General features: G+C 42.4%; 1 protein-coding gene across 11 annotated transcripts in view; it reads right to left on the bottom strand.

Annotated features, from left to right (window-relative positions):
* Nucleotides 1-12,612, bottom strand: part of Spata6l (spermatogenesis associated 6 like) — an 82,179-nt gene that overhangs the window by 39,262 nt on the left and 30,305 nt on the right. For 9 of the 11 annotated variants that reach the window (XM_027406449.2, XM_027406447.2, XM_035441895.1 and 6 more), the window contains 3 exons: nucleotides 11,207-11,309; nucleotides 8,641-8,675; nucleotides 7,883-8,103 (listed from right to left, as the gene is read on the bottom strand). In XM_027406449.2, coding sequence (XP_027262250.1) covers nucleotides 7,883-8,103; nucleotides 8,641-8,675; nucleotides 11,207-11,309 — 359 coding nt within the window. The remainder of the gene's footprint in view (nucleotides 1-7,882; nucleotides 8,104-8,640; nucleotides 8,676-11,206; nucleotides 11,310-12,612) is intronic. The other 2 variants (XM_027406452.2, XM_027406446.2) reach the window with 1 other exon arrangement.

The following is a 12,612-nucleotide window of genomic DNA, read 5'->3' as shown; positions in this document are numbered from 1 at the left end:
CCTTCAACTCCAGTGCCAGGACATCCCCTTCTGGTCCCCATGGGAACATGCACACACATGATGCACAGATACACACTCAGGCCCACAAAATAAAGCTTTCAAAAACAATACTGTTTGAGTAGTGAATGTGTTCATACTGTGGTGAGTACCAAGTCCGAAACTCTGAGATATTGCTAAACTAAAGGTGTACACAGAAATTTGATGATGTAAAGTGCAGATGTTGTTTCTTTAAAATATTCAAAGAATTTTAGCAATTTGGGTAAAATCATTCTGTTAATATGTGAGAAACACTATTTGAGATGTTGACAAGGATTGCCATCAAGAATATATAGAAACTGATCTTTAGCCGACTATGGAAGTCTGGAGTGGTTGTTAGGGCCACTATTCCAATGACCCTATGGCTCCTCCTGTCTGTAGTTTGTGCCCATTGATCTCCCATCACACCCTTCTCTGGAGCAAGGACATAAGGCCCAGAGTAGGGCTGAGTCCACCCATCTATTACCAACTCAGAGAAACAATGGGCAGCAAACGTCTGAACCCTCAATGCACTGCTGTGTTTCAGAAAACATGATATACATAATTTCTGCTCTCCTTAAGAATCTTACGAGAAATACAGCAAGCATTTCTTTAAAAGACTTTAAAAATAGCCACCAGCTGGACACATCAGATACTATAGTACAGATACTATACTATAGAGTTGTCTCATCCCAGCATTCGCTGGGATTCTCTTCTCCTCAAATACGAGAAGAGTGAGATTGTATGGTGAGGCAGGCAACATGCTGTGGATGGGGGAGATCTTGGGTGGGGGCTGTCCCTCTTTCCTTTGGGACTACATTCTTCACTCTGGTATTCAAAAGGTTTTGTACATTTTCCATTAAAATCTTTGGCGAAAGCCTAAAATTAAGTCTGCCGTATGACCCAGCAATACCATTCCCGGGCATAGGCTCAAAGGACTCGGCAACCTACTCCACAGACACTCACTCACCAATGTTTATTTCCACCCTCTTTGCAATAGCTAGGAAATGAGAGAAACCTGCATATCCTTTAACGGATGGATGGATGGATAGGGGCAGCGTACTACACATACACTATGGAATACTAGTCAGTTATAAACAACAATGAAATCGTGACATTTTCAGGTAAGTGGATGGAACTAGAAAAGATTATACTGAATGAGGTAACCTGGACCCAGAAAAACAAATGTCACATGTTCTCTCTTATCAGAGGCTCCTGGTCCCAAATCTCCAGATGTGAGTAGATACACAACATGAGTAACCACAGAAACCAGCAAACGACAATGTACTGTGGGAGGCAGGGGGAACTGAGAGAAGAATAAGATACAAGGGGAAAAGAGAAAAGTGGGAAGGAGGGAAGATACACAACATCGAGGTTGTCTGGTACAGCCTCGAGAAATCACATTACTTTATATTTACCTAAAACCCACAATTTATGTAAGTGTGTGTGGGGGGGTGTGGGTGGGTGTGGGTGTGGGTGTGTGTGTAAATGAAGTTGTGTCACTTGGGCTCACAATGCTCCCTACAAGAACAATATACTAACAGTAATAGGCATGAGAAACCACCTTTTGAGTCAAGGTAGTCCAAATGACTCCCCAAATAATATAGGCTTCTGATGTTGCCCTGAGATGCCTCTCAGAGGATAATGTTAAGTAAGACCTATTGCTGAAGACTTTGAACACTTAAGGACACAGGACTTGGATTATTTGAACTGGATCTAATCTGAAAGCATCCTCCCTGCAGTGTAGTTTACATAGCATCATAAAATACTATGCAAGCTGCCAAAGGAGGGAAGCAATTACTCATGCTATCCAGTTATAACACCTATGAACCACAACAATGACCAACATAGTAAGATATCTATAAAAGTGCATTAATGGCGCTCACATGTTGGTAGCAACCAACAGCTGTCTAATTGTCTACTCCACAGGAGAGAAATCATGCCTAGTACTGGAACCCTAGTCAACTACCTGGGGCTAATGAGGTCATAAATCTTAGAAGAGAATCTACCATTGTCTCTTTGCTAGACCAGCATAATTCTTTAACTGCATTAGAAATGTTAACCTTATAACCACATACAAGTCTAGCTATCACACCGAAGAGGGTTCTCTCTACAGCAAATAGACACCATTGCAGAAAACCACAACTGGGCTCAGTGAAAAGATCAATGGGTCATGGGTAGTCCAGCTCCAGTGGATACTATATTTATGTCTCAGGGAACATTTCTGAAGAGAGTAGAAAACTTGAAAGAGCCAGACTGTGAGAAAGTCTATTGTGTGGCTGCCTCTCCTAGGAATTGTTCTGTTAATAGGATCTAAACAATGGAAACTATCAATAAACATGCTAACATGAAAGTGGTAAAAAATCTCACAGTGCCCTACCCTTAAACAAAGAACTATAGGCAATTGACAACTGCTGAGAAAGGGAGAAGTCATCTCCCCCAGGGTTGAACCCCCATGACTGGGTCTTCAATACAAAGTAGTCATCCCTGAAATTGTGTGTGCGTGTGTGTGTGTGTGTGTGTGTGTGTGTGTGTGTGTGTGTGTGTACATATATATAATAAACATTCACTCATCAGGTTATATCTATATATTTATATGTGTGTGTGTAACAATAAAAAAGAAAAAGAGGCTACCAACTTGAGAGTGAGGTGGACACATAAGGGGTTGGAGGGCAGAAAGGGAAAGGAGAAAGTGATGAATTACATTAAAATGTAAAACATTAATTAACGTCTTAAAATATTGGGCTGACTACAGAATGGGAGAAAATTTTGCCAACAATACATCAAACAGGTGATTAGCATCTAGGATACAAAAAGAACAGAAAAAAAAAAAACCCAAAAAACAAAGCCTGTGATTAGTAAATGGGCTGGAAAACTGAATATAGTTCTCAAAGAAACACAAATGTTTAATATTTCTTTAATAATAAAATAATTTTTAAAATGTTCAATACCCTTCCTTAGCTATCAGGGAAATGCAAATAAAACTGCTTTGAGAGTCCATCCTACCATTTCACAATACATATGCTGGCGAGGACTCGAGGAAAGAGGACTCTTCATTTACTGAGAGTGGGAGTAAACTGATGCAGCCACTGTGGAAATCAGGGCAAAGTTTCTGAAAAACAAGAGAGTACAGCTACCATATGATCCAGCTATCCCACTCCTGGGCACGTATCTGGAGTTTTCTAAGGCTACATAACACAAAGATGTCTGCACATCCATGCTCACTGCTGTGGTGTTCGCAACAGCTAGGAAATGGAACCAGCCTACATGCCCATCAATAGATGAATAGGGAAGGAAAAGGTGATAATATTCACAATGGGATCTTATTCTGCCAAATGCTGACATCCGAAGGAAAATGGATGGAACTGGAAATCATTATGCCAGGCAAACAAAGCCAAATTCACAAGACAAATACTATATGTTTTCTCTCATGTAAATCATAAAACCAGAAAGGGAACTACGCTGAATGGTTTGATGTCAACTTGGCATAAGCTATAGCCATCGGAGAGGAGGGAATTTCAATTAAAATGCCTCCATAATATCAGGCTGCAGGTGCATCTGGAAATCGTTTTCTTAACTAATGTTTGGTAGGGGAGGGCCCAGCCCATTGTGGGTGGTGTCATCCTTGGGCTGCTGGTCCTGGGTTTTATAAAAAAGCAGGATGAATAAGCCAGGAAGCAGCACTCCTCCATGACCTCTCTGCATCAGCTCCTGCCTCCAGGTTCCTGCCCTGCTTGAGTTCCTTCACTGATAAACAGTGATGTAGAAATGTAAGCCAAATAAGCCCTTTCCTCCCCATGGTGTTTCATCACAGCAATGATAACACTAACTAGGACGGAAGTCGTACAAGAAGAGACTTTGAGGGGGTAGATGCTGGGAGCAGGGAGGCCATTGCAGGGTAAGGAAGGGAACCAGCAAGGAGTGGGGGAGGGGTGAAAGTCTGATATGAAAAGAACAGAATATATATGAAGTGTCATAATAAGATCCATTACTTTCTATGTTATCTTGGGATCCCTCATCCCTGCAAGCTGAGCATTGACTGCCTCCAGGGTGAAGCTAACAGAGTCTCAAGAGATGTTTCCCATGCACCACCGGGAGGGGCTGGTCCTGTTGGCCCTGTGAAAGGGCAGTCAGAGAGGAAAGAAAAAGGTGCTATAGCCACGAAGGTTCCAGACATCTGCCTTGGTTATCACCTAAACTTGTCAAGGGAGCATCAGAGTTTCCCTGAAGCATCTGAAAGGCATAGCTATTAATTATCATATTATTATTATTATTATTATTATTATTATTATTATTATTATTATTATAAACTTCCACACTATTCCCACAGTGGCTGCATCAATTTCTATCGCCATTATGAGTGAATGGAGGCCTCCTTCTCCCTACATTCCTGCCAGCATACATTGTCCTTTGAAAACAGCTTTCTTTTCTTTCTTTTGGTTTTTTCTTTTCCAAGACAGGATTTCTTTGTGTAGGCCTGGCTGTCCTGAAACTTACCCTGTAGATCAGGCTGGACTCAAACTCAGAGATCTGCTGCTTCTGTCTCCTGAGTGCTAGGGTAAAAGGTGTTCACCACCACTGCCTGGCAAAAAGAGCATTCTTTAAAAGATGGTATGTAAGGCCACTCCTCTAGAAGAAAGGTGGCCAACTAACTTGGCTAATCCAGGTCTCGGGGCTTTCCCACAGTGTGAGACTTGGGAACCAAAGCCAGGATAGCCATAGGCCAACTGGATGGCCTTTCTGTCACAGTTCTTTGTCATTGTGGATCATGGCCTTATTTACACACCCCACAGTCCAGTTAGGTCCAAAGTCACTGTTTAGAATGACTGGCATGCTGAGTTTGCTGCCTCATCTGAGATGGCTGAATGCCCTCTCATCTTCCTTCTGTTCCTTGCCCTGCCTCCACTGACTGAACATTCTAGAGCTCTCTTGCCTTTTCAGTCTCCACTGCTCTTCCACAGCTATCCTCAGATTCTGGAGCCCTGAGACTGAATAGTTCCCCAAATTAATCTTACTGATGGGAGCAAACAATGCCCCTGTCTTCTCTCCTCCCATCCCTTCTTACCATTAACTCAGTCATGAACCAACTTTCTTCAGGGCCCACATGAAATGTTACCTCCTCTACCACTGTAAAAGCCATTCTCCTCATTTATTCTCTAAAAGCACCCAACCTATAAGTTCTGCCTTATAGAAGTGTGTGTGTGTGTGTGTGTGTGTGTGTGTGTGTATGTGTGTATGCGTGCATGAGTATGCATGTGTTTTTCCATTCTGTGCTATGTTGCAAATTATCAGAAAACAGGAGAAATGTGTAACATGTTAAGTCTCCATTCCAGGCTTGGTAAACAGATTATCAATCTTAACACTCTCTCACACACTCAACTCCAATCCCAATGGATTCTGTTTGACTCTGTCAACACGAGACAATTCTTTCATCAGCCAAAAGTGAGAATCAACTAGCCAATTTCATGAAAACATGCATCAAAGGGGAGCTGAATGAATACATAAATGCATATGCCATCTGACATGTTGAGAAGCAGCAGGGCCCTCCCTCTGCCCTGCCTCCTGCAGGAATTAGCTTCTTCCTGTTCTGTCTTCCCCCAGCATTTGGACTACTGTTGAGGGCATCTCATGATCTATGTCATGTTAAGCAGGATGGTGTAACATGAATCATAAAAATCCAGAGACACATATTGGGGTTCAAGCTGAAGATCAGAAAAGCAAAGCAGCTAAGCCACCAGAGAGTTCTTACCTCTACCAAGGCTGAGGAGATCCTGACCTCAACATGACTGGAGACTAACTGTCAAGTGAGCCCAGCATATTCCTCTCTAGGCTGGAATTAAAGGAGTGAGCTCTGTTTCTTTTTTAGACTGATTCATTCTCATGTAGCCCTGGGTGGCCTTGAACTCACAGAGATCCATCTGCCTCTGTCTCCTGAGTCCTGAGATTAAAGACATGTGCCACCACCACCTGGCTTCTATGGCTGTGGCTAGCTTTTCATTCTGATCTTCTGTGGCTTTATTAGACCATAAACAGCATATCACCACAGGATGGGGTCATGTGAACCTTCTTGTCTAGTCTATGAGCCCCTGGAAAGTAGAGATGTGCCGTGATCAGGTACATTACGAATAGCTGTCTGAGAATTTCATATGTACTTTAGGGTCAGGAAAGCCTGCTGTACTAATTCTAAGAGCTAGGAAGGTATCTCTAAACAAAGCACTCAAAAGCCTTGGGCTACCCCAGTTCCTGCAGCAGAAAAGCACTGTAGCTAAAAGCAGATGGGCCTTTGGTCATCTCAGTCATCTTCATGATGGAACAAGAATGCTGCTGAGATCGCATATCACTTAGACAAGTGTCACTAGTGCCCACACCTCTAGCTCATCACCAGTTCCCAGGCTCTAGGTCTCTGAACACTGAATAATGCTCTCATTGCCAGCCTGGGAGAAGCACAATCCAGAAGGGAAGGAGACAAGGCAGGAATAACTATGATGCTGAACATCTGCCCCAGAGAACCTGATGTCTTTAAATATTATACCATTTTTCAGTACAGTGAATAATCAAGAATTGGCATTACATTGCTATCTTATTACTATATGTTATGTAATTTCCCCAGAGAGTGTAACATTTTAATACAGTTGTTCTTTCATTTGTGAAAAACACTAAAAGATGTATTGCTACTTTCTTATACTACCTCAAACTCAAGTATAATTCCTGTAAAATCTCCAGGGATGTTTAGATTCTGGGACTGCTTAAAGTGGGTCCCTGTGTGTGCGCAGCAATTGTGTTTTCTAGGGAAGGGCCTGTCTAACTCTCATCACTAACAATGTAGAGAAAAGCTGACAGGCATGTCTTTCTTTCAAAGCTGCTTTCTGATTTTTGTTTCCAGTGGCCTTTCCATTGAGTAAAGATAACCAGCCCCTTCTGCTGATTTGTCTGCTGATTTGTTTTAGTTCCCTAAAACACATGGCTTTGGCTAACCCTGGCAGACTTAAGAGAACCAAATGGCTATTCATATTATTTGAGATGCTGACTGGCAAATATAGACCCCTGCTTCACCTCTTCGGACAGAGTCTTATGCAAATGTTTTTCACTACTTGCAGTAATGTAAACAAACCAAGAGACTATGTCTATGCAAATGAGATATAGATATATGCACATTAATGGTGTTTGTTGTTGATTGGTGGGACATAAGAGATTTTCCCCCAACTCTTTTCGGTGGTGTGTAGCTTCTAAAATGTCTACGGAACCTCTTTATAGTGTAAAAATGAAAACTTCAGTTTTAAAATTTATGATAGAAAATAATGGGTATGTATACACATGTGTGTGCATTCATACATGTGTATGTATGTGTATGCAGCAAAGGAAGAAAGATGCTGGGTGCCCCTGCCACTCACTCTCTGCCTTTTTCCCTTGGGACAAGTTTGCTCACTGAACCTAAAACTCAATCTCTGTCTTCAACCCAACCCTACCCAGTTCACCTCCATCAGGGGCCACACGGGGCTTTCCTACGTGGGTGCTGGGATTCTGAACTCAGATCCTCACGCTTGTGCTGCAAGTGTGCGCTCTTATTCCATGGATCATCTCCTCCACCTGTTTTTCTGTTGTGTATGGTTTGCTTTGGTTTTTCTTTTTGGCAGTACTGGAGATTGAACCTCAGGCCTCATACGTGCTAGACAGGTGCTATACCATTGAGTTACACTGCTAAACCTACACCAGGTACCCTCAAACACTTTCCCATGGGAAGAGAAGAAGCTAACTGTATGTTTTGTGCAGGTTTTACAAAAGATAGTCATATGCACCAACTGAATATTCCAGCAAAACAAACTGTCAAGGCATACAAGCTTTCTTCCTGACAGAGCACAAGACTCACCAGGCAAGAGGATGGGTACTAGCTTCTGACCTTTCTTGAAGAGGAGGCTTATCCAGAGGGCTGGGAGATCTGGAATGCCGGGGGGTGTTGGAAAATGGAGTTTCCAGGTGGAAATCGGCATCCCCTTGGTGACTGGGAATGGGTTTTTCGGACATCCTTGAATCTAAAGGTGATGGTGGCTGATTCCTTAAAAGAATACGTTCATCTGGCTCTCTGGTAACCTGAGTAACAACATGCATTATTCTTCACTTGTAGTTTTGGTTTTGAACAAGGAAGAGAAACTGAGATAAGATAACAGAATATGTGGTCAGGGATCTCCCACAAATAAAAGATGGGGCTGTGGTGCAAAAGCCTCAGGAATATGAGCCAGGGGGATACAGCTGAGAGCTCTGTGTTTGGCAACATTAATGAGCCAAAGTAAACTCCTTCATATGCATCTCTCAGTTTGTAGCATACAAGCTGGAGCTTTCGGTTGGCCAATTGATCAAACTTGAGGACACGATTACCACCTCCTTGTATAAAAGGTATCTGATTAAAGACAGGCAATGTATAAAACCTTCCTTGATGATTGATCACACAGATGAAAAAAAAAAGGAACAATTCAATAACTTCACAATGTAGCAGACAGTGGATTCGGAGCACTGGTCTGCATAAACCCGACTTAAGCTATGCTTCTCTAAAATGAGCAGCACAGCTGGGAACATATTCTCCCACTGACTGCACAGGGCTTGACATAGATGCTGGAAATAAATCATTACCTTGATGTTTGTTGCAAGGCTTTCAAGAGAAGATGCTAGAAGAAAGAAGAACATGAGTGTGAGGAACTTGTTACCAGTTAGCCATAAAACTGCTGATACATTCATCACATAGAAGAACAAAGATTTTAGACAATAAATGAATGACAAAGGAACTAAATGCTCCCTTGTAAAATCCAAGATCACAACCGAGTCTCTCTTAGGGCACTGAAATTCTAGGGAGCTTTCTGTCTTCCTGGGGTCCACAGTCAGGTTACATTTTCAGTTATAGCGCAGCTAGAAAGGGTATGGGGGGGACCAACATGCTATGGAGCAGAAGTTCAAGACCCTTACAGCCTTAAAGAGAGAAAACACTTTTGCCCAGATGCCCAGAGATTCAAAGAAGACAATATGGATCTAATATAAAGTTGCTATGCTCTGCTGCATAAGTCCTTAGCTCTTGAGTATACTTGTCTGAGGTAAACACGAAATTTGACACTGAGCCACAAAAATACATAAGAATACATAAAAACATAGAGAAACGTGATGCATACAAACCACAAATTATTGTCATTACCCTAAATGTCCACGAGAGGCAAGTAGCTCTCACAGTAGTGAGTAGCAAGGATGACTAGAAAGCAAAGTAATAGCCTAATATGATCAAGGTCTAATTCCAAAATAAAACAAAATCTTTGACTCTAAAAGTAATAAATACACATGGAGAAAACTGAAATGCAAGTGGATTTTTTTTCCAAGTTTAATGACAAAACATTCTCCAGACTCTTCGTCCCCTTACACCACCAGTTGCAATAAGAAAAGGAGAGATTTTTAAAGCCTGACACCTTCCCTATCTGGGCATACTCATCTGTGTGTGTGTGTGTGTGTGTGGTCCTGGAACACCTCCATGGCCCGCCCCTATAAACTGGACAAGGAATCATCAATGCTAAGTCCCTGGTAGCGATAGCTACAAAACCATTCAGAAGCCTAGGAACTCCTTGGGCACTCCCCTGCAGGGAGGTTAGAACTGCATTTACATCTGCTTTGATTTGAACCCTTGTTTCTCAAGGTAATCCATGGCCCAGCAGCACAAGGACCCAGGCCCCACACCCGTGCTTTATCAAGTTGTCCAGTTCAACAAGCATCCCAGCTGACTCAGAGGCACACAGAGTCTTGGAGACCTGGCTTTTATTCCCCTATACATCTGGAAGTGACCTAAGCATAGGGATGGCCTGAAAGTCCCAGGGGTTCCAGTATCTAGGTCCAGAGATCTGAACATCTGGAGGCTGTAGCTCCACTAACATCTTGGTGTAATACTTGTACTCACACTGCCCGGATCAAGAAATGGCAAGCACGGTGTATAAGCGCCATCAGAGGCAAGCCAGCATCAAGCTCCACTGCTGTTGCTTGTTTTCACTGTGACAGGGATGATAGCACTGATTTTACGGGTTGCACCAGTGATTTTCAATCACAGTGCTTAAATTAAATGTCAGAGGTGATGAAGCTCTTTCTCCTCCCAACCTCACCCTCTGTCCGGGTCAGCTGTTAACTGTCACTCTGTCTGGCCAGAGTTACCACAAAACACTCTCTAGTCCTTTAAAACTACAAACCACTAAGCCAAACACAGGAAACTCCACTGTGAGGCCATCACAAGTCTAGTCCCACCAAGGGGGAACAAAAGGGATCATCGCCAGCCCAGTCTAGACTCAGAACTCCAGGCCAGCTGCCGTGACCTTCACTAGGGACAGACTCACACATCTCAGACCTGAGGTAAAAGCCTCCCAGGAGTGCCTTAGCCCCAGACACTGTCAATTAGTAACGTACAGTTCAGTAACCTCAATGGTCATGGGGGGTCCCTTTAGGACCTTTCATGAAACCTCCTAATCAAAACCTGCATTCATAATTATACTAAGACATGATTTATTCTTCTCAACTCTCATTCTCCCACAGTGTAACAAAGCCACCACAGCACATCATAACAATATGATTCTGATGGCTAGTGACTTTTCTGCTGGTATATTACATTTTTATGATTACGCAGTTTCAATTTCTAACATGCTAAATGTGGATACCATCATCCATGTCAATCAAAGCGCTTTAAAGTTCCCAATATTATTTGCAAATGTATCCTGAAATCCATAGCTCTGAAGACTACTTTAGCCTAACTGTTTCAGAGAATCGGCTCCCTCCTCACTAACGTGTAATCGGGTCAGCAAGTGTCATGACTGCTATCAGTCTCTTGCTCCTTTATCCTCAGAAAAATGGTAAAACAAACAATGTATTTGCTAACTGTCAGCGATGCAAGGAGCTCACGCCAGCAGAAGCAGCTATCTGCTTTGCCAGCCTACCCACAGGCTGTGGCCACATGTGGTTAGTCACACCACGCAGCTCAGTCCCCTTCAAGTACTGAGGGCAACTTGAAGATGAACAGCTTCTTAGATGCCTCAGCCCCGTGGGAACACCTCGGCTGGAGAGACCTTAAATATCGGGTTCACAGTTAGCAGTGTAACCTATCTATCCCCAGAGTGAGAGATGCTAAGTGGGATGCACTCATGCTCATTTAGGGAACATTAGTAACAAGAAACTCAAGTACCTCTTCTCACTGGAATATCAAAGTCAAAGAACTTAGATTTTCTTCTGGACTTCTGTAAAAGATGATCCAAATTGCTTTCACCAAAGGGGTTTTCACTGTCCACCTGAAAGTGAAGGAGACATGTAAGACTCCACCTGCTGTAGCTTGGATTGCCTTCTAATTACCCATAATGCCCCACCCCAACTCAGAGAGAAGCTGGAAAACAACCTAAATCACAGTCTCCAAGTATAGTAAGTTATACCCCACAGAAGAAACCATCCACCATCTCCACCGGGGCTAGATAGGAGGGTGTGTGTTAAATGTGAACATAGAGAACTGAAGATAGATTTAAAAAAAAAAAAAAAGACAGCACAAAGCTTCTGCCTCATGAGTGCTGGGATTAAACATGTGAGCCATCACACCGGGCTCGGAATCCTTTGGACGGACAGAGTATTCCAAGAACAAGAGACTGACCATTCAGATTCCCTTCCAATCTGCCATCTAGATTCTTTTTGAACACAATAGAGCCCAACAGTGGTGGCTCATACACTTGGAAGGCAGAGGCAGGAAGACTGAGGTTCAAGGCTAACCTGGTTGATAGACCAAGTTCCAGGATAGCTAGGGCTACACAGAGAAACCTTGTCTCAAAAAGCAAAAATCAAACAAACTAACGAACCCCACAACAGCAGTAACTATTCTCTTACTTAAAGTGGCAGGCCATGTTTCCTAAGACAAAATTGGTCAGCATGATCTGCAGAAGAAGCAGGTCAATGGGCTTGAAAAAGAGATTCTTCTACAGCATAAATTTCGAAATAGACTTGGGATTTTATTTGTTTTTTTTTTTTCAGTAAAGCAGGCTACAATGGTAGTTTTCATTATATGACAAGAAATACTGATTACATCTTCTAATTTAAAACTTTTTAATGTGCTTTGCTTGCATGTGTGTCCATGTACTACATGTATGCTGATGCCCACAGAGGCCAGAAGATGGCATCAGATCCCCTGGAACTGGAGTTACAAACAGGGACTGCTGTGTGGGTGTTGGGAACTGAACCTGAGTCCTCTGGAAAAACAGCCAATGTTCTTAACTACTGAATGAGCCACCTCTCCAGATACAAGTTCTCTAAATTTTAATGCTTCTGCTAAGGATGTCTCATGTATGATCACAAAATCTGGCTAATTAAGAATGTAAGATTATCCATAAAAGAGCTTAGCATATAGCAAAAACTGTAATGACTTGTTAAATAATAGGTTTCTACTTCCTAAGAAATCTAACCATTTTTTAAAAGGATTAATTACTCCACAGTGGCAAGGACTGCATTTTATAATCATATATATGGAATAGAATAAATCACACTGTCCAAAAAATGCTAGCTATCAACACTTCTACAGAGCCATATTTAATGTTGTGTTGCTACATTTTTTCC

The sequence above is a fragment of the Cricetulus griseus genome, chromosome 3 (genome assembly GCF_003668045.3).
Source record: "Cricetulus griseus strain 17A/GY chromosome 3, alternate assembly CriGri-PICRH-1.0, whole genome shotgun sequence".
NCBI lineage: Eukaryota > Metazoa > Chordata > Mammalia > Rodentia > Cricetidae > Cricetulus > Cricetulus griseus.
Note: the sequence above shows the minus strand (reverse complement) of the source record. Positions and strands in the feature narration are given on the sequence as shown.